This window comes from Camelus dromedarius, chromosome 10 (genome assembly GCF_036321535.1).
Source record: "Camelus dromedarius isolate mCamDro1 chromosome 10, mCamDro1.pat, whole genome shotgun sequence".
NCBI lineage: Eukaryota > Metazoa > Chordata > Mammalia > Artiodactyla > Camelidae > Camelus > Camelus dromedarius.
In genome coordinates, this window is record NC_087445.1 from 50,085,953 (window position 1) to 50,108,585 (window position 22,633).

The 22,633-nt window shown below is 45.0% G+C and overlaps 1 protein-coding gene across 5 annotated transcripts in view; it reads left to right on the plus strand.

Moving 5' to 3' along the window:
- Positions 1–22,633, plus strand: part of COL15A1 (collagen type XV alpha 1 chain) — a 153,329-nt gene that overhangs the window by 26,902 nt on the left and 103,794 nt on the right. For 2 of the 5 annotated variants that reach the window (XM_064490342.1, XM_064490343.1), the window contains exons 1-3: positions 4,009–4,776; positions 8,624–8,706; positions 14,084–14,218. In XM_064490342.1, the coding sequence (XP_064346412.1) occupies positions 8,679–8,706; positions 14,084–14,218 (163 nt within the window). In that variant the 5' untranslated portion in view covers positions 4,009–4,776; positions 8,624–8,678. Of the gene's footprint in view, positions 1–1,924; positions 2,067–3,986; positions 4,777–8,623; positions 8,707–14,083; positions 14,219–22,633 lie in introns of those variants that run through there. The other 3 variants (XM_064490340.1, XR_010382748.1, XM_064490341.1) reach the window with 3 other exon arrangements.

A 22,633-nucleotide genomic window follows, 5' to 3' on the forward strand; every position in this document is an offset into this window, starting at 1 on the left:
TATACAGTAGGAACTTGCTGTTTATCTATTTTGTTTATAGTAGTGTGTATCTGCAAATCCCGAACTCCCAATTTATTCCTCCACCCCTCCTTCCCCACTGGTAACCATAAGTTTATTTTCCATGTCTGTGAGTCTGCTTCTGTTTTGTAAGATCATTTGTGTCATTTTTTTAGATTCCACATGTAAGTGATATAATATGATATTTTTCTTTCTTTTTCTGGCTTACTTCACTTAGAATGATGATCTCCAGGTCTAACCATATTGCTGCAAATGGTATTATTTTATTCTTTTTTATGGCTGAGTAATATTCCATTGTGTGTGTTTTTGTGTACATACACACAACATAACTTCTTTATCCAGTAGTCTGTCCATGGACATTTAGGTTGTTTCTATGTCTTGACTATTGTAAATAGTGCTGCTGTGAACATTGAGGTGCATGTATCTTTTCGAATTAGAGCTTCCTCTAGATATATGCCCAAGAGTGAGATTGCCAGATCATATGGTAAGTCTATTTTTAGTTTTCTAAGAAATCTCCATACCATTTTTCATAGTGACTGCACCAAACTACATTCCCACCAACATTGTAGGAGGGTTCCCTTTTCTCCACACGCTCTCCAGTGTTTACTGTTTGTGGACTTTTTTAATGATGGCCATTCTGACCGGTGTGAGGTGGTACCTCACTGTAATTTTGATTTGCATTTTTCTGATAATTAGTGATGTTGAGCATGTTTTCATGTGCCTATTCCTCCTTCCTTTTTCTAATGACACCCCCAACCACACACCTTACTGTTGAACTTGCCCCTCGGGCACATACAGAAGCTCTTTCTGAGGGACCTTGAGTGTGTGTCCGTGTTGCACAGGTCAGGCTTCTCTACTGAAAAACAGTTGCAGGAGAAAGTAGATATGAAATGCCTGGCCTGGTTGGAGCTCATTTGACCCCAAGGACAGGCTGACGTCCAGAAGGTGTATTGAGCAACTGAGCTCATGTCTTACCAAACCATTTGGATTTTACTTTCTGGGTAAAAAGTTATCAGTCTTTGGCCACTACAGTTTGAAAACATGGGCCCCTCTTATCACCTCTGGAAGGCAAGTCCCCAGTCCCTGCATCCTGTTCCCCACAGCCAGGAGCAGGAGGCCTCCCCCATCCTTCCAGCCAGGAGGGCTGAGACCAGCATGTCACATGCTTGAATAAATGGAAGGAGGAAACTGTGAGAACGTGCTATGTACAGACGCGGTCTGTATACTAGCATACCTAGGAGGTGTCTGGGGTTTAGTTCCAGACCACCAAGATAAAGCGAATATTGAAATAAAGCATGTCACACACATTATTGGCTTCCAAGTGTACATAAAAGTTATGTTTACACTACCCTGTAATCCAGTAAGTGTGAAATAGCATTATATCTAAAAACAATATACACACCACACTTAAAAATTCTTTATTGCTAAAAAATGCTAACCATCATCTGAGCCTTCAGTGAGTTGTGGTAATAACATCAAAGATCACTGATCTCAGATCATTATAATAAATATAATAATAATGAAAAGGTTTGAAATATTGTGAGAATTACTAAAAATGTGACACAGTAACGCAAAGTGAGTAAATGCTGAAAAATGGTGCCGAGAGACTTGCTCAACGTGGGGTTGTCACAAACCTTCAATTTGTAAAAAACATGATACCCAAAAAGTGCCATAAAATGAGGTGTGCCTGTAATATTATATGTATATGTATTTGCATAACAACAGCTCAGGGACATAAAGCTTTACTGCCCCCAATCCTCAGAGGAAGGAAAGGAGGCTCAGTTGCCTTAGAGCAAGAGTTGTGAAGTTTGGGCCTGAACTCCCAACTCAGTCCTTTCTGAGATCTCTACATCCTGCCTTTCTGCACAGTGAAGACACCCAGAAAAAGTTGGTGCTGTCTTTTCAGATCTGGGAGGACAATACCAGAGTCCCCAGGAGCTGGTCTGGCCTCCAGGGGCTTTCTGATCTCCCAAATGCCCCTCCTTCACTCCAGTCTGTCCAGTTGACGTCAGCGGAGCATCTGGAGTGCTTGGCCTTGGCATGCAAAGGTGAAGAACCTATCCTGGGCCGGGGGCCACTTGTTGGTAAGAGAAGAGCTGTGCTGTGGGCTCCCTGGGCGGGAGCTGTGAACCCGGATGAGAGGACACGCTGGCTGCATGGGTTTGCCTGCTACTGCAGCCAGTGCAGTTGGTCATAGGGAATTTGATGAAAATAATCAGCTGCAAACTCCTAAAAAACAAACAGACGATGATCCAGAGGTTTGAATAACAGCCCCCTCAGCCAGATGGCCACAGGAGCCTTGCCAGGGAGAAAAAACGATCTCCCACCCTGAATTTCCTCTTTGTTCTGGACCCTGCTCTCTTTGGACATCCTCAGTCTCCCGTTCCTTTTGTGCGCCAGCCACCCGGAGTCTTGTGTTCAGCTTGCTAAAGGAAGCTTTCCCCAGATTAGGATTTGGAGACAGGGAATCCGGGCAAAGAAGGGGCTTTCTTGTCCCAGCATGAGTCACCCGAGGCTGGAGGAAGCACACAGCTGTCTGCATCTGGGCCTGGAATGCTGCTTCCTCCTCAGGGGACACTCACAAGAATCCCGGGACCCTTGCTGGTGCAGAGCAGGAAGTCGACTATAAGCAGGGCCGCCCTGTGTGGGGCAAGCCCTCTGGACACCTCAGTCCTCGCAAAGAGACCACATCCAAGCTATTGGGAAACTGAATGCTAGCCTGTTTCCACATTAAATTGCTACCACGCCTGGAGCACATGGTGGCCAGTGTGTCCTGCCAAACTCAGCCTCCCTATGGTTCCAATAAGAGCATCCATGTAAGAGTGAGGCCAGTGTGGCTTTGAATCCTTGGTCTGTCACTGTGAAACTTTGGGCAACTTCTTTGACCTCTCTGAGCCTCCGTTTCTACATCATTGCGTTTTAGTGAGACTAGTAAAGAAATTACATTTTCAGTGCATGTAGCACAGTATCTGGCACGTAGCAGGCATTCTATAAATGTTGTTTCCTCCCTCCCATCCCTCTTGTCCAGACCCTTTGGTACTAATTTCTCCTATTACCCATTTCTAAATACTCTCACTGATCCATGATTTAATGTTTCATTCTTGGCTTTGGGCAAAGCTTCCACGTACAATCCTCTCCCATTTTTCCCTGAATGGATTGCCATCTCTCCTCCACAGTTAGATTAGCTACTCTGTTTGCCAGTATGTAGTTTGACTTCCTAAGGTACTGTGAATTCTGTTTGGAAGGAGACTAGGCAGGATATGATTATGTGACATCTCATCAGGCTCACTTAACTTATGAGTCTACTTAGAACTTTCCTTCCCTTATAAGCAGTAATGCCATTAAAAAAAACTTATCAACAAAAACATCTATGAATACATATTAAGATTATAAAGTGTATTAGTCAGGATTGGCTGGGTTTTGCTGCAGTAACACACACCTCCCAAATATGAATAGCTTAAAACAGCAAAGGTTTATTTCTCCCTTATATTACAAGTCCATTGTAGATCAGTGGTGTCCCTGCCCCACACTGACCTCTCTTGGACACTCAGGATTCACCATCTGGAATATTGTTGGCCACTGCAGCCAAGGGAGGAGAAGATGAAGAGTTTCTTAGCATTTAGCAGAACTTGAACACCTCTGCCCAGTAGTAACACACATCACTTCACATTTCATTGACTAAAGCAAGTCACATGATCTTGCCTAACCTCAAGGGAATAAACACAATCTATTGCATTCAAGGCAGGAGACAACTAGAAACATTGATGAACAACACTAATGTTGGCCACATAGAAGCTCAATGTTTTGAGAAGAACAGAGGAAACCATGCAGGCAAGTAGAAATGCTGAAATTCCACCCCTGCCAGCCACCACTAGGGATTTGCTAGTCATTTGGAAAGCAGAATATGCCCGGATGTTTGCACAAAGAATTTCCTTCATTCTATTTCTGTGGTCCTATGTTTCCAATGTGTATAGGAATTATTTGATGTTGCACAGCATTGTACATACAATCCTAAAGGGTTTTCAAAGTGTTTTAAAAATACACAATTTTCCCTGTCTGCTAAATTTAGAACCTGACCTATTTAGGATATGATTCTACACTATTTAATTGATACTAGTGCCTGACTTTATTGCTTTAAACCACTTTATTAAAGTATGATTGGCATACAAAGAGTGGTACAATTTAATTATATAACATGATGAGTTTGGAAATAAGTATATATCCACAGAACCATTATCACAATCCATGCCACAAACATACCCATCACTTCTAGAAGTTTCCTCCAATCCTCTTTCGTTGCCTGAGTTTAACTGTCCCAACATTTCATTGCCTTCTCCTCTTCTGTGCTTTACTTACAACCTAAGGGGCCACTCCATCTCTGAATCCAATTGCAGTTGATATTTCTTTGATTTTGTGTATGTACTTTATAATAAGACTTCATACCAAAACTCAAAGAAAGTCTTCCATATATAATGTCATTTAGTAATTCTTACCATAACTCTAAGGAGTTGGTTTATTAACGGATCATTTGCATAATACTGATGAACTAATGGATGCTCAGAGAGGGTAAATGACTTGCCCAAAGACATGCAGTACAGATGTGTTGAAGTCAGGTTTTTAACCTAATTCTGTCTGCCTTCAAATTCTGGGACTTTCTCATTATCCCAGGCTGCCTTTGGACCTGAACAAGGAGATCCTGTTTGGGAGAGGAACTGAACTCTGCTCTGGAAATCTCACAAGAGGGAGTGAGAGATTCAGGTCCGTAGACTCCCTCTCCCCACGGCCATCCCTGTGAGTCAGGGCACTGCAATCAATGGAACCCCAGTTTCCGCAGGAATGCTCTGGGCACACAACATTCCCGAACCTGGACGTCCGGGAATTCCTGTCAATTAGGCATTTATTCCTGGAATAAACATTTCCCTGAAGAGCCCTCCACAGCTTGCTGATGTCATGGTCCTACCACAGCTGGTCTAGGTGATAAAAGGAATTGGACTGTTGGTGTGTAATGTGTGTGAGTGTGTAAGCTGGGTTCTGTGTGGGGTGGTGTTGTGTAAGCCTTTCTTGATGTGCAGTCATCAGATAAAATCCACGATGCGCAGTTAAATTTTAATTTCAGATGAACAACAAAGTAACTTTTAGTATGGTAAGTCTGTCCTGTGCAATATTTGGAACATACTTATTATACTAAAAGATAATTTGTCGTTCATCTGAAATTCAAATTTAACTGGGCACTTTATGCTTTTATTTGCTGAATGTGACAACTGTATCTATGTGCATGTGTGTTGGTATAAATGGGCTTCCTTGTTTGTGTCTCAGGTTCACCTGAGGGTGTGTGTGTGTCCGTGTACATATGGGGGTCTGTGTGCATGTGTCTCCCAGCTGGGGAAGAGTCAGCAGGTGGGTGGGAACAGACAGCTCCACCACCCAAAAACTCGTCTCCCACCAGGCCTACCCTGCTGGAGGAAGTGAGGTCAGGATGGGCTGTGAACGCCAGGCCAGGGAGCGTGGACTTTCTCCTGAGGGCCATGAGGAGCCATGGAAGGCTCTAAGCTGAGTAGGGTCAGCTTTAGACGTGTGCCAGAGACACCCCTCTGGCTGTGTGGCCGAGAAAGCTCTGGAGAAGGCCGCGTGAGAAGGGAGCTGAGGAGCCTGGGAGGGAGGCATTGAGGATGAGGATCTGGGCTTAGGCCTTGGTGGTGGAGATGAAGCGAAAGGGGCAAATGGCAGGACTTGAACATTCCTGCTGGGGTTGAAGGAGGGGGAATTGGAGGTGACACTAAGATTTGTGCTTGGGCATCAGATGGACTATGGGCTCCTCGAGGGTTTATCTTGCTCCCTTCCTCATCCTTGATGTCAGGCATGGTGCCTGGCTTGTAACGGATGCTGTCCGGGTGTTTTGGGCGTGAATATGTGCGTGTGTGAATGAGAGAAACGGGAACACGGGAGGAAGGGAGGAGGAGCCAGGGGAGGATGCAGAGGTCTGGGGAAGAAGCTGACCTCAGGGGAGACTTCCAGCAGGCGGTTAACCATATGGCCGGCTCAGGGGAGAGGTCCAGGCTGGGGGAGCAAATTCAGGGGATATGAGTGGGTAGAAAAGGTAAGAAACCACCAGCTGGGATCAGATCACTGCAGGAAGGAGAAGGTAGTGGTGGAAGAAGGAAGCTTGGGGGATGGCGGCATTTAGGGAGCTGCAAGCAGAACTCTGAGAGGGTCAGTGGATTCCCCCTCGCAGGGCTGCTGGGGTTCGGTGAGATACCCACGGCCTGGGAGCTCCAGGAGGGCCAGCCAAGGGTGATAAGCAGAACATTTAACAGGCACTGACCAGTCAGGTCTGGCTGGGCCACCAACCAGTGCCAGGTCTTCTGGGCTCCCAGCTGTGCTGGAGTCAACTCTTGGGTGGCTGGATCCTGGGGAAGGTTGCGGGGAGGATGGGAAGAGGGCCTGGGGCAGCTGGGGAAGGTGGCAGGCACTTGGGAGCTTGGGGAAGCTGCTCTGTAAACAGAAACATATGAATATTTTAACAAATGGGCAGTTCTATAGGGACATCCTGGTGCATGTCGGCCCTGGGGACTGATAGTATCATACATTTCATTCCTGGCTGTGGCCTCGCATTAGGACAGCACCCAGCAGTGAGTAAACGAGAGTTCACATCAGGCCCGAGCCCCGTGCCTGGTCTATAATAGGCTCTCAATAGGTGTGCTTTCTGTTCTTCTTTTCAGGGACTAAAGACGCTTCCATAGTTTCAAGGAATTTCCTCCTCTGAGCATAATTTTTCTATTTTAGAAAATCAAATTTCCTTTCACTTGGGAAGAGCTATACTTTCTGCCGTTGAATTCCTGGGAATTTCAAAGGCTGCAAACTTCCTGTGGCTCAGGGGACAGTCGGAGCACAAGTGAACAATGGCCCATCTTGAGGGACAGCTCCCGTGAGGGTCGCCCCTCTGGTAGCCTCCCCTTCCTTCTGAGACAGCCCTGTCATCTGTCAGGAATGGGGCAGTGTCTGTACTGTGTAAGTGTTTGCTGTGATTATTTTTGTTATTACTGTCCCTGGGCCTGGTGTTTCCTCAAATTGAATCATTTCTGTGACTCTAAAGCTTAGTTTATTTTATTTTATCCAAGCCTCAGATTAATACCTCGATGGCTTTGGATTCCTGAATGGGGTCACGCTGCAACAACTAATTCTAACACAGTTTCTTTCCGGTGATTTTTAAACACTCACACCACAGAGGAAGGTAGGCTTCCTTCAAGAGCTCACTTAATTTAGATAAATATTTGGCCTTGTGAATATACAAACAGTCCTAAAATGTGCCTTCTCCTAGGTGTAGGATCTCAAAAGGGTTTTCAGGATTCACCGCATATTCATTCAGTTACTGATTTGTCCACTTAGTTGTTCCCACCAGAAGGTCAATGAGGGTAGTAGGGCTCTTTGTTTTGTAAACCCTGAGGCAGAACAGGGCCTGCCAAATGTCAGTGCTCAGGGCATATTTGTTGAACGAATGAATGAGTGAACAAGCATCTTCTCGGTGCCAGGGTGCCTGGCATTAGAAAGTCAGAATAGGACACAATTCCTGCTGTCCATGGGCTTCTGGTCTTGGAGAAGAACTCCCCACTCCCCCCACCATTTACGTGAAATTCAAAGCAAACCAATGCACCCCCCCCCGCCATGAGATATGTAAACACCCTGTATGGTCACAGGAGCTGGGCGGGAGGAATGACAGTGCTATTGGGAATACTAGGGAAGGTGTCCCAGGAGAGGTGGCATTTGAGTTGGGGTTGATTTCAGCATGAGGAGTTGGCAGAAGGGAAACAGAAGGAGCCAAGATCCAGGGTGAGAAAGCTTGGTGTAGTCCAGGAAGTTGCAGGAAGGCCACCTGGGTTGCGCAGGTCACTGGAGTGAGTATCAGCTCCAGGAGGTCAGGGGCTGTGTCTGCCTTGTCAGTTGCTATGTGACACCGCATCTGGCACAGAGCAGGCTCTCAGTAAATTGTAGCTTAAGAATGAATGAGGCAGGAAAGAGGAGATGGGACCTGGCAATCTTTTTTGGAGGTTTGTTTGGCAACCACAGTGGGTTTCATTGTCCCCTTCCATCCTCTGTAGATGCTTGTGTCTTTCCTTAAGTTCAACCCCAGTCACCTCTGTGACACCTCACAGAGGGATCTTGTACTTTCGGTTGGGATGCCCCTCAGTAATGGGGTGCTCACTCCCACGCACACAGCTGGTCCCTTTTTGTATAGATCTGACTGTTTGAATAGCCAGCCTTACACTCACCACACAGAATCAGACAGGCAGCAGGGACAGAGCATTAAACTTGGTTTGGCTCCTGGCCCTGCCCCTGACTCCTGTGATCCCTTGGGCAGGGCGGGTGTAACCAGTGATTACAAGTGTCGGCTTCGGCGTCTGACAGTTACTGACATCTCTGTGCCTTCACTTTCTTATCTGTAAAACCAAGATGGTAATAATAGTACTTTCCTCACCAGATCCAGGTGGGAATCCTATGAGTTCTCAGTATCTTATTGGCAAGTTAGTAAGTGTTCAGTACAAGTCAACCATGATTTATAGTGTTAGCACTTCCTTTCTGGCTCTTGGTTTCTCCCTCTATATAACAGGAACAAGATCCCCTGATTGGATGTCTCAGGCGGCTGGTGCAAGAAGCCAGAGAGAATGGGTGAGAGGCACCCACGGGGTCGGGGTGAGTAGAGGTGTGTGCTGTTCCCATCAGCCGTGGCATTTGCCGTGGGAGACCTCACTGGCACAGCTGACCCCCAGACCACTCCCATACCACCCAGCTCCTGAGTTTTCTCTCTACCTTTGGTGGCTAGTTACTGCTTCTTGCCATCTCATATCTTGACCTCTAGGATATATATTTAGAACAGGCCTGCAAGGAGCAGAAGGAGGAAACGAAGGCAAGGAAACAGGCAAAGTTCTCTCTCTCAGCAAGTCCTTGGGGAACTCAAGACGCAGGCCCCTTTGCAAAGGGGGCTCGCCCAGCCTTTGAAATAACCACTTCCTTCTCTCTTGGTCTGTTTAGATCACAGAGGTGGGAGAGGGTGTGGAGGTTCAGTTCCCAGACACTCTGAACAGGAGGCTTCAAACTTACCTCTGATGTGCCCCACTTGTCCAGGGCCCCCGCTCCTGGGAGGCAGGACTCTGGGCTGTGGCTGCCCCTCCTGGGGTCTGCCTTGGACTCACCACAGGTCCAGCTGCCACTGAGGACGTGGATTTCTTTTAAGAGGTTTGGCTGATCTTCAGTAGAGCTGAGGTGTTGTCAGAGATGGAAGAAGCATTATGACTCCGGGGCAGTGGTTCCCAGGCTGGAGGCCCCTGGCTGCTGGGGGTCCTCAGACTATTTCCAGTTCTTTCAAAAGCCTATAAGAAACAGTCTGTAGCCCCTGTGCGAGGGCTTACAGGCTCCTGACCATTCAGGGGTCTCAGCGTTTCCCTGAAGTCAGCTCAGTGTGGTCCCTCTGTACCCTGGTGTTGCTGGAGAAGATAATGACAGCTTCTCACAGAGTGTCTCCTCTGCCAGGAGCAGGGCGAAGCCTTTGACCCGCATCATCCCACTAACCTTCAACCTGGTAAGATGGGGAGGCTTATCATCCCCATTTTGCAGGTGGAGAAACTGAGGCTCAAAGGGGCTAAGCAAGCTGCCTAAGGCCACACAGCCAGCCAGGATCCAATCCAGACAGGCTGGTTCCCCAGCTCCACCCTCCACTGCTAGGAGTAGTCTCCTGGATTCTCAGTATGTGTCTCTGAATACTGCAAAAATGGCAAACACATTTGTCGTCACTTAGGAAAAGGTGCTGGCAGGGAAGATTTCTGGATGCAAGCACTCGATGTAGGAGGGAAAATAATAGAGGTAGTGGGCTAGTTGAGAACCAGTCCCCTTGTGTTGGCTTGTATTGTAGAATTAAGGCCCCAGGAAGTGAGGGTCTGAGCCACAGTCTTCTTGTGAACTGGCAGCTGGGACAGGATCTTGTTTCGCTTCAAGTGATTCCTTGGGCCTGACTCCAGAGCGCCCGTGGTTAACCAGGAAGCAGGCCAGCGGTGGGTATTTCTGAGCTGATGGCTTATACCTGTGATGGCACAGGCCTGTGGCTCTGCCTGGCAGGGTCTCTGAGCTCCCCCTGCCGTGGCAGGCTGCTCCCTGACGTGGGTCAGACCACACATCCTGACTAATTCTCCACCCATCCCCACCTACCTCCCACCAGCTGCACAGTACTGTGGCCTTGCCAGACCACAGGACTGCTGAGAGCCAGCGGGGGGCTGGTTGTGGGTGGGGTGGCGGTATTTGTCTTCAGCAAACTGCCCTCACCACCTCTGTGACTTCCAATTCCATGCTTGTGCGTACACTTTACAGTTTGCAAAGTGCTTCCACAACTATTATCTCATTTGAGACCCAAGGCTGTTCTGGGAGCTGGGCAGGGCATGGATAATACCCCATCTTTCAGAAGAGGAAAAAGAAGTTCTAAGAGGCAAGCGCCTTGTTCAAGGTCACACACTCAGCTAAGAAATGTTGGAGCCAGAAGTTGGAGCTGAGTTGGCCTCTCCCACCCCACCAAACAGCCTCTCCCCTTTCAAAAATGAGGACTCTCAGGGAGCAGGGGTGAGTAAGGTGCTAAGCTGGGTCCTGCAAAGCACTTTATATATAACTAACAGCATCACCATTAACCTCATCTTTCTTCTTGGAGTAGACAAATACAGGTACCTCAATTAAAACAGTTAATCTTGTGTCAACTAAGATTGCAGTCCTGCACTCTGAGAACTCATGATGTGACAAAAATACACAGATGTTCAAGTCAGAAGGGATTTATGTCTCACTGTCACCCTGGAAGGATGGTACATTGGGCTTTGGTTTCTACAAGTGGGCAATGGAGATGATGATAATACTTACATTGCTTCTTATCAAAATAAGTAGGTCCATCATATATAAATTTCTTTGAGAAATAGTTATATGACTATTACACATGACGATGAATTTTCATAAGCAGAGAAGGCAAGTGATATTCATATTTATAAGCTTATGACTATTAAGTGCTTCCTAAGTAATTTAGATGGATCATTGCATTAATTTGCACACGAGCCCTTAGGAGGCTGGTACCTTTATCAACTCCATTGTATAGATGAGGAGACTGATACCCAGAGATTTTAAGTAACAGTTAGCAAATGGCAGAAGCAGGACATTAAAGCTTGATAATTTAGTGCCAAAAGATAAGCGCCTTAACTGCCCAGGTGCATCCGAGTCACCTGAAGGGCTGGATAAAACCCAAATTGCTGGGCCCCGTCCCAGAGGTTCTGATTCAATCAGTCTGAGAGTTTGATGTCTAGCAAGTTCCTGGGTGATGCTGATACTGCTGGACCAGGGGCCACACTGGGAGAATTCTGGGCCGCACGGAGCTCTGCTGGTACTTCCTGCCCCGCCAGTGGCCAAATCAGGGCCTCTGAGGCCTGTTTGCACAGCTTAGCTGGACATCTGTGTGCACTAGATACTTGATTTATGTCATAAAGGCATGTTATGCTAATGGACAAAGTAGCTAGGGATGTGAGGAGGCCCTGACTCCTGCAGAAACCAAGTGAGAGAGGTTGCCCAATGCCGGATAGCCCTGCAGGTGCCCAAATCCTTGTAGCTCTGGCTACTCAGGCCCTTCCCTAGAGCTGGCCAGTGGGAGGGAAGGCCATTGTCTGGGAGAAGCACAGAGAACAGATTCATGGGCTGCCTCCTTGACTCCCATCAATTTTCCCCTTTAAGCTGCTGACATTCCCAGATTTCAGAAATAGTCTATGAACAGAGAGGTAAGGCATAGCCTGTGAAAAGAGAAAGCACAGAACAGGAAGATTTAAATTTAATCACACTTGATTAAATTTATGTTTTTGAAAAGGAATAAGAAAAAGGCCTCTAGAAAAATGTAAGCATTTCATAAAATAGGAGTTGAGCCAAAAGCAGAGGTCATGGGGAGAAGAGTAAAAAATCAAGAGATATGGATATCCAATTGTTCCAGAACTCTGTTTGTTGAAAAGACTATGCTTTCTCCACTACTCTGCCTTTACAGCTTTGTCAAAAATTAGCTGTCCAAATTGAGTCACCAAAACAATCTTGAAAAAGAAGAATAAAGCTGAAGGACTCAAACTTCATAATTCCAAAATTTACTACAAATCTACAGCAATCAAGACTGTGTGGTACTTGAATAAAGACAGACATATACACAACAGGACAGAATTTGAGAATCTGGGAAGAAACCCTCACATTTATCATTACTAGATTTTTCTGCCATGGTCCAAGACCACTCAATGGGGGTAAAAAACAGGGTCTTCACCAAATGGTATTAGGACAACTGGATATCCTCATGCAAAAGAGTAAAATTGGTCTCCTGCCTCACACCTTATACAAAAACTAACTCAAAATGAATCAAAACTATCAGACTCTGGTAAGAAGATACAGGGGTAAATTTTTTGTGCCCCTGGATTAGGTAATAGGATGTTGCTCCATTTATTTGGATCTTTTTTAAGAATTGTATGATCAGTTACAATGTGTCCATTTCTGGTGTACAGCACAATGTCCCAGTCATGCATATACATACATATATTCATCTTCTTATTTTCTTTCATTAAAGGTTATGACAAGATATTGAACGTAGTTCCCTGTGCTATACAGCAGAAACTTTTAAAAAAATCTATTTTCATAGATAGTGGCTAACATTTGCGTGTCTCAAACTGCCAAATTTATCCCTTCCCTGGTAACCATAAGATTGTTTACTATGTCTGCGAGTCTGTTTCTGTTTTGTAGATGAGTTCATAGTGTCCTTTTAATATTTCACTTACTTATTACTGTATCATTTAGTTTTGGCAGGGGGGAGGTAATTAGGCTTATTTATTTTTGGAGGAGGTACTAGGGATTGAACCCCAGGACCACCTGCTTGCTAAGCATGTGCTCTACCACCTGAGCTATACCTTCCCCCCTTATTGAATTTTACTCAGCAATGTTTTATAGTTTTCAGCACAGGTCGTTCACATCTTTTGCAAATTTATATCTAAGTATTTCACATTTGTATGCTATCATAAAAGACATTATTTTTAAATTTCTAATTCCAATTTTTATTGCTAGTGTTTAGAAATAAAATTGACTTTTGGACATTGATTTGGTATCCTGCGACCTCACTAAAATCACTTCGTTTTAATAGGTTTACTGTAGATCCCATCAGAGTTTCTCTATAGACAGTCATGTCATCTATGCATAAAGGCAATTTTACTTCTTTTCCAATGTGGATGCCTTTTGTTTCTTTTTCTTGCCTTAATGAGCTAACTGCAACCTCTGGTACATCATAGCAGTGAGAGTGGACATCCTTCTCTTGTTCCTGATCCTAGGTAGAAAGGGGCTTCTCACATTAAGTAAGATGTTAGCAGCGGGGTTTGTGGGTGCCCTTTGACAGAAAGAGGAAGTCCTCCTCCACTCCCCTTCAATTCTTAGTTTGCTGAGAGTTTTAATCAGGAATGGATGTTGGATTTTGTTAAATGCTTTGGTATCTACTGACAGAGAAAATACAGTGATCACAGATGGGAGAGAGTCCAAACTCTACTTCCCCCAGAAAGAAGGAAACAGGAAAGAAGCAGCCCTGCCCAGCCAAAGGAGCCTGTCTCGGGGCGCTGGGCTCGCCCCGCCTCCGCTCTGCACCGCTGTGCTTGGCTGGCGCTCCTAGAGTTCGGATCCTGGCCTGGAAATTCCAGAGCCAGAGCTCTTTCATCCACACCAAACTGTCTAAAGACTTTGGTTCCGGAACTTTGCCTGGTCAAGTCCCCAGAGATGAAGGATCCCTCAATAACATGAAAGAGCCACACAGCCCTTTACTGAGCACTTTTGGAAAATCGAGAACCAGGGCTGGGATCAGAGTTAGGTGAGTGAACCCTCTCTGGATGCAGAATTTGAGGAGGTACCCACAAGACCGTTGTGCCTCATTTGCCTCACCCGCATCCCAGCCCTGCAAAGACAGTGCTAAACACACTACTCGCATTCCTTCCCTTAACCCTCCAACAATCCTGCAGAGATAGGTGCTATTATCATTCTAATTTTACAGATGAGGACACAGAGGATCAGAGAGGTGGAGCGACTTACCCAAGGAGCTGGCATTTGAAGCAAAGTCTGTTCATGTTCCGTCTGTGCTCTTTGTCCATCATTCTCTCAACTCCAGTGGATCAGAATCTCTTGGAAGGTTGGTGAAAACACTGATGGCTGGGCCCCACCCCAGAATTTGTGATTCGGTATGTCTGCTGTGTGGGCAGGAGAATTTGCACCTCTAACAAGTTCCTAGGGACACTGATGCTATTGATCCAGGGACCACACTTTGAGAACCACTGCACTGTGTCTTCCTTCCTCCTCTATAACCCTTGCTCATTAGATCTCAGGGGACACAAGGATTCTAAGAGTAAAAGACCAAGGTCTGAGAGAACACTGCCAGATCCCTCTGGTTTGTGAAAGGAGAGAAAGCATCAATTTCCCAGGACTGGACCAAGGGTTTCCATGTCATTCCTGCGTGTGCTGGAGCCCCAACACCATTCCAGAATGCCTTACACAGAATCAATGAGCAGTTATGAGTCGAACTGAGGGATGAACTGACCAGTCTTGATGGGACCTCTGTAGGGACTTATTCACCCAAAAAGAATGCCTGACATTTATTCTGAAAGGTGTCTTTCTGTAGACCCTCAATCCTTGTAGTACCAAGTGGCATTTTTCCCCCAATCTATTTCAAATATTTTCTAATTCATTCTCAGATGGGTATATCAGAGGGATATGGTACATCAAATTTTTCAAGGCTTTGAATAAGGGTCATTGCAAAAATAACAGCGAGGGGGGAAAACCAACACACAGCTATTTATCATGTTGTAAAAAAAGCAAACTTAAACCAGGCTTGGCAAAATCTCCAAGCTTTAAACACGTGACAGCATTCCAGAGTTGACCCTAGTGTCTGAGAGGTTAAATTTTTCTTTAATTTCCCAAATATTTGGACCCCAAGACCCCCATTCAGCTGCACTTGGCCCTAAAGTGCAATAAGAAAAAAGCTGATTTTATTCATTCACTTGATCTTTATCGGGAGTATTACAAGCCCCCGTGACAGGAATTCTCAGCCCTGGCTGCCCACTGGAGTCCCTTGGGGAAGCTTCTAAAAATCTGTTTGCTCCTGGCCACATCCCAGATCAAGCACATCATAATCTCTGGGGGTGGGATCAGACATAAGCGGTTTTGAAAGTCCCCAGGTGACGCCAGTGGTGGCCAGGACTGAGAAACCCCTGCTTGGTGAACTCCCACTGCCTTTCTCCTAATAATGATGGTTCTGAATCTAAAATATCTCCATGAAGTGAGACCCTTGCTTAGAATCCAGAGACAGCTGCTGCCTGGAGCTCTGATCAGAGGAGTGATGAGTGGGGATAGAACTCCTATTTGTTAAAGGTCTTCTGCTGCCGACCTAGTTCCAGCCACTTAATAGCCCTGTGAGACAGGGATTACTGTCTCCACCTTGTAGAGGACACCCTTCTGGTCAAGGAGGTGGAGTGACTTGCCCAAGGTGGTACAGCTGGCATTTAAAGCAAGGCTTGTCCCCTTCTTCCTTGGGAAAGCGGAGGAAGGAGACAAGCCTGTGTCCTCCCTGTGACAACCACTGCTTGCTCCCTCCTGCTCAAGGCAGCTCCTCCCTGCCCCTCCCACCTGGACCCCTGTGCCGGGCTTGGAAACAGTTCATGACCTTGTCCACTTCTGAGGCCTCTGTAGCTAAAGGCCAAGGACAGGACTGCTCTCCTCTCCCTGCTCCCAGGACTTGCTGTCAGGTGGTAGATGACAAGGGTCTCTGGTTTCTGGCTTCTCCTCCCTTTCTGTGCCCTCACCAGCAATCAGCAGCAGCTGAGGTCACCACGTGTCCTCTCACAGACCAGGACAGGCCAGAGCCCTGGGTGACCCGGCCAAGCGTGGGCGGAGCTTCTGCCTTATGCTGCTCCCAATGTATACACACTACCCAACAACCTTTCTGCCCAGAACAGGCTACGATGTTTATAATATATATGTATTTGGTCTTCATCTCCATTTCTGGCACAGAGCTCCTAAAACCTTCAGAATTCCTGTGCTGAGAGGGATAAAGGTGTCTTGTGTCATGTTAATGAGGTGACTTTTAGACCAGCACCTAAGAATGGGGACTGGTTGCCAGTGAAAGCAACCAGGTGATCAGAGGGTTGGAATTTTCGGTCCTGCCTCCAGACCTCTGGGGAGGGGAGAGAGGCTGGAGGTCCAGTTCAGTTGCCCACAGATGATGATTTAATCAACGGTGTCTATATTTGATGTCTCCATAAAAACCCAAAAGAATGGGCTTCAGAGAGCTTCAGAGTTGGTGAACATGTGGAGATGTGGGGAGAATGGTGCTCTCCAGAGGACACGGCAGCTCTGAGCTTGGCGTCCTCTCCCCTTAACCCTGCCCTATGCTTCCCTTCCACTTGCCTGTTCCTGAGTTATAGCCTCTTATAATAACCTGGTAAGTAAAATCATGAGTTCTGTCAGCTGCTCTATCAAATTAACTGAACCCAAGGAGAAAGGTTTGTTGGCCCTTTGATCTATAGCCAGTCGGTCAGAGGCGCAAGTAACCGCATGGAGTTGCAACTGGGGTCTGAAGTGGGTGGAGGGGAAGTCTTGTAGGACTAAACTCTTAACTGTGTGCTCTGATGCTCTCTCTGGGTAGCGTCAGAATTGGGTTGAATTGTAGGACACCCAGCCAGGGTCAGAGAATTGCTTGGTGCTATGGGGAACCCACCCCTCCCAACACACATGCACACTTTGGAAGATGGTACCAGAATCTTTAAGGTGTCAAACAAGCTTCACTGGTGGGTCTCAGTGGAGCTTCAAAATACTGTGAAAGGGAAGATCTTTGCCCTTGGTTAATGGTTGAGGAAGCTGAGACTTTGAGACGGCACAGGGCTCAAAGAAGCAGCCTGCCTGGGACCAGGGTCAGGTCCCCCATCTGCCAGAACCTGTTTAGGTTTCTAAGACCCCCGCTGCTCCCCTGGTTCAGGCTTTCCTTGTCCCCAGGGTCCTCGTACATCCTTTCCACACCATCATCCCATTCATCCCTCCAAGTCACGGCCTAGCTGCCCCTTCATTCAGCAACCTTAAAGGACATTGAACACAAACACCTTTTTATTATGGAAACTTTTGAAAAAATACAGAAGAGAACAATATAATACCTCCCCTACTCCCAACTACCAACTAACTCCTTATCTCCTTTTATCTTCACCCAGCCACTGTTTCCAGTCCTCCATATTTTTGGAGAGCAAATCCCAGACATCATATCATTTAATCTGTAAACATTTTTATATTTATCTCTAAAAGATAAGGACTTTTAAAAGTATCCACAATACCATTACCATCTTTAACAAGATAAACAATAATTCCTTAAGATGAGCAAAAGCCTTGAGTTCAAATTTCCCCTAATGTCTCTCTGTTTTTTTCTTTATTGTAGTATAGTTGATTTACAATGTTGTGTTAGTTTCTGGTGTATCGTATAGTGATTCAGATACATACATATATATATGTTCTTTCTGAGATTCTTTTCCATTATAGGTTATTACAAGATACTGAATATAGTTTCCTGTGCTATATAATAGGACCTTTTTGTTTATCTATTTTTATATATAGTAGTGTATATCTATTAATCCCAAACTCCTAATGTATCCTTTTATCCTTTTGTTAACCATAAGTTTGTTTTCTATGTCTGTGAGTCTATTTCTGTTTTGTAAATACATTCATGTGTATCATTTTTTCAAATTCCACATATAGGTGACAGCATATGATATTTGTCTTTCGCTGTCTGACCTCACTTAGTATGACCATCACCAGGTCCATGTTGCTGCAGATGGCATTATTTCATTCTTTTTTGCCACTGAGGAATATTCCACTGGGTATATATATATAGCACATCTTCTTTATCCAGTCATCTGTTGATGGATATTTAGGTTGCTTCTATGTCTTGGCTATTGTAAACAGTGCTGCTATGAACATTGGGGTGCATGAGTCTTTTTGAATTAGAGTGTTCATCTTTCTCCTAATGTCTCTCAAATATTGTCATTACAGTTCATTTATTTGGATTAGGACTGAAATGGTGCCCAATTATTCCAGAGGGTTGACAACTCTCAAGTCTCTTTAAACTTCTAGGTTACCCTTCCTCTTGTTTTTTCCCTTGTAATTTATTTATTGAAGACGACTAGTCATTCATCCTGTAGAGTTAGTGTCTCACACTAATTGGAGTTTGCTGCTTGAATTCCCCATGGTGTTTTCAACATGTTTCTCTGTTCCTTGTATTTTAAAGAAAAAAACTAACAAGAAGACTCATCCTAAAGTCATTACCCTAATAAATAATAATAATCATGATAAATAAATAATAAGTAATAAACTATTTTTATTCCTATCTGTTCCCCTTTGATCCCTGTTTACATGCATATAACGTTTGGTGTTTTTTTCCTGTTTAACACCACTCTGTAAATGTTTTCTAAGTTTCTGTACAAAACTTTCATAATTAACATTCTTAATAGCTACTTACTATTGGAGAGTGATGTTAAGCCTACTGTTGAACCCTTAGGTTTTGTGTATTTTTGTCACTCTGATAGATAATAAATCTTTCATATCTCTGGTAAAATTATTTCTTTAAGGTAGATAGATGCCCAGGAGTGAGATAGGGATCCAAAGTGGATGAATGGTTTTTTGTATTCTGTGCATGTTGACAAGGTGTCTTCTCAAAGTGTTAAATCAATTTTTATCATCACCACCACACAAACTCCATCTCCACGTCTTTGCACTGCCTCCTCCCTGCAATTTCCCTCCTATTTAATGTGTGTAAAATGATGCTTTGATGGTAGGCTAGAGCTGATGACAATTCTTCGCTGTCTCTCCCATTGTAAGGCAGAGACTAATTCCACCCCCACAACCTTGAGCCTGGGATAGCCTTAGTGATTATTCAACCAATAATACATGGCTGAGGTGATGTTCTGGAATTTCCAGCTAGTTTGCAAGAAGCCTTGTAGCTTTGGTCTAGGTCTCTCTGAATGCTTGCTCTGGGCGATGCCAGCTACCACATAAGAGCTCCAACATGCCGAGAAGATGGCCGTGCTGGAGAGGCCGGGTGTGGGATCTGCAGTTGACAGATCCAGCCCAGCCCAGCCCAGCCCGCCAGCCTCCCCAGGCATCAGGTGTGTGCAGGAATCATTGAACTCTCTAGACTCATTTGCTGGCTGAGTACCACTGTGTGCCCTCAGATGCCATGAAGAGCAAAAGCATATCCCAGCTGAGCTTTGCCTGAATTCCTGACCCATAAAGTCGTGAAATACAATTAAATGGTTTTTGTTTTAAGCTGCTAAATTTTAGGGTAGTTTGTTTGGCAACGATAGATACTGGAGCAGGTGCCTCTATGCCCTCCCCTTTATTTTTATTATGTTGAGAACCATGTTCCTTTGATTTTTTCCATTTCTGGTTTGCATTTTCCCAGGGATGTGATTTGGATTTGTGATTCTTTTTTCACTTTCGTAAATTGGCCTTGTTTTGCCCCTAAGTGGAACTTTGACTCTGGGTTCACAATGACATAACATGTCTGGGATTCTGACCCCAACCACCCCCACCTCACGGAGACATGTACTCCTGCCAAGGAGATTTCTACCTAAATGCTCTGGAGTTTCCTCCCAGTTCTCCCATGACTCTAAGTGTCTTGGGTGGTGGAGGGAGAAAATGAGATTTGTTTTCTAAACCCAACACCCATATCCAATCGATCATGGCATAATGAGGCAGCAGATGAAATAAAAACTGTAGAGAGATACTAAGTTTCGTTCCAGGGCCCTTGACAAGAAGACCCTTATAAGTGGATCCACAGCAACTTGAAAACACAGAAGGAAGAGAAACTTTAAACCCTGAATATTTTCTGCAATAATATAATTTGGATTTTTGGGTGCCTTAAATGAAACTACATTTTTATATATGCTTTTTGCCTACATTTTATATTTATTTCATACAACATGAAACCATTCTAAAGACACTTAGTAATTTGGGCAGGAAGATGAGCAGTTTCTCAACTTACCCCCCAACCTCTACTAATGATGTTTCTTCCCACTTAAAGCATTTGAAGCATCTATTGCTTTTTTTAAAGGCTGAACTTTTTTTTAAAGTAGATGTATAATACTATTAGACAAATTTAAAAACAAGGTAGAAATCCATAAGCCCACCACATTGACATAGCGACAACTATTATTTTTATGTTCCCTTCCTGTTTTTATAAATCATGTATGTGCAAATATTTTTCCAGGCTTTTTGACCCTAATACTTTATCATAAATATTTTCTCTGATCCTTCATAAACTTCATACCATCATTTTTAATGGTTATAGAATATTTCTTCAAGGATTATACCGTGATTTACTTTATCATCCTCCCCCCGCTTTTTGAATATTTGGGCTGCTTCCAGCTTTTTGCTAAGCAGCTCTTTGATGAGTATTTTTATGCATATGGCTTTTCCCATATTTCAGGGTATTTTCTTAGGCTAGCTTCCCAGAAGGGGATTATGGAGTCAGAGTGTATGAACATTTTTATGGCTTCAAAATATCTTTTGAAGAAGGTAGGTGTTCCATTTCATGAGGTTCACAAACATAAAAGAGGAAATTTGGCTTCAAAAAAATCCCTTGTAGCACATGTATGTAAAAATTTGGGCAAAGAGCTGTTCTAATAGTTTTCTAAGTTATTAAAGCTTGCCCTTTTTAATTAAAAGAAGTTAATTTTTATTCTATTTGTTTTTGATGAGAGTCTTTTGTAACATGTTTTACACTTTTGGAATTTTCTAAAAAGAAGCCACAAAGCACAGTTTAACTTTTTCTTGATTATTCCTGTGATCAGTATAACCATCAGCTGCTTCCCTGGGCTTAATACTTGAGTACTTTCAGGAATTTCTGAAGTGAAGAGGCTATGTGCTCCTTCACAAAACAGCCACAGCCCTGGAGCTCTTACGGAGATCTACCCAGGTCTCTCGTTCCATGGCTCTGCATCTGCATTGCTGGCTACTTGTCATGTGCTGCTTCCTTCTCAGACATGGTCTTATCTTGCCAAAGACGCCAATGCCATCCCTCATCTTTCCTCTTCATTCACAAGCCACAGCCATCTATCGGAACTGGGGGTCTGAAGGGCCAACTCCCACCAAACAGCAAGGCACCCACAACAGCAATTGTTCCTCTTGGCAAATATTATCTGTGAAGCATAAATGTCGAGGTGGTGAAGACTGCGTGTTGGGATTTCCCCAGACTCACTTCTAGAATCTTGCATCTCCTGCTGAAGTCCCACTAGACTCCTGCAGAGTCTCCCTGGAAGGTGAGACACTCCCAGTTGTCTTTCCGTGTATCCCCTGGATAACAAGGTAGGTGAATGGAATTCTGAAAAAAGCCTGTGTGCCTAACTGAGGTGGTGGAGGACAGTGGGATGTGAACAGAATATGAATGGGAGGCCAGAAGACCCAGGTTCAAGTTCCAGCTCTACCCTTCAGTAACCTACTGGCCTTGAAAAAGTCAGCTGCTTAATCCTTCTGAGCTTCAGTTTTCTCATCCCTGAAAGGGATAATAAGATGTGCCCTACCACCTCCAGGGTTGTCGTGATGATGACATAAGTGGTGAGGAAGCTAAGAAGGTTCCTACATTTGCAGGTCATCTTAATCTTGTTTAAATTATAAGAGCACAGACCCGTTTGGACCAGAGCAAGCCACTGTATTATTTTGTCAGCTTTCTGATGGGAAAATATATGAAATCTCATGAGTCATTAAGAATGGGATCCCTGGCCAGAGCGGTGTGGGGAGGGTTGGGAAGTGGTGTCTGAATCCTTGATGTCACTGGGGTCCTGCAGAGAGAGTGTGGTGCTGTTCTCAAGGGCTCTACATATGAGAACACTGAGTCACAAAATCCAGGAAGTAGGAAAAATGTAAACCAAGATAAAGAGGGACTGTCCATGGAGAGGCCCGGGGAGGGCCATATTTTCTGAAAGTGGTGTCTTTTTAACCATTTAAAGTAATATGTTGATATGACGGTTGTTAAGCATGTGGTAAAAATATTAAAGGACGTAGTTGGAAGAAGGGACTAGGTCATTTAGTTTGTGACTGACTTTAGTGGTCAGGAGGTGTCAAAGGCTGGTTGTCCCCCCAGCCAGTGTCACAGCCCTACCCCTTGAGCCTGGCCCTGCTGTCCGCCTCCCAGGTGCCATCTAGTCCTGCACTTCTTCCGCCATATTAGAACCTGGCCTGCCTCCACATGGTGACCGGGAAGTTGGGGATGGATTTGGAGAACTAGGCAGCCCTCCTACATAGGTGCCAAGGCTGCGGTTCAGAGAAGGTGAAAAATACTCTTTTAAGGCCTTCCAGCCAAATTCAGGGTCCTCAGCCCCGCCCCACCCCTCTCCCACGGTGGTGGCTAGTAGCATTGTCCACTGTGTTGCAAGAGCTTTTGAATATTCGGGTCTACCCATTCTCATGGTGGGGAAATGCAAAACTCACGGGGCCGCCTGGCTCAGAGCAGCGCCCAGTGAAAACTGCGGGCCTCAGTGATGCACAATTGCTTGTCTCTCTTCGGGCATCTCTT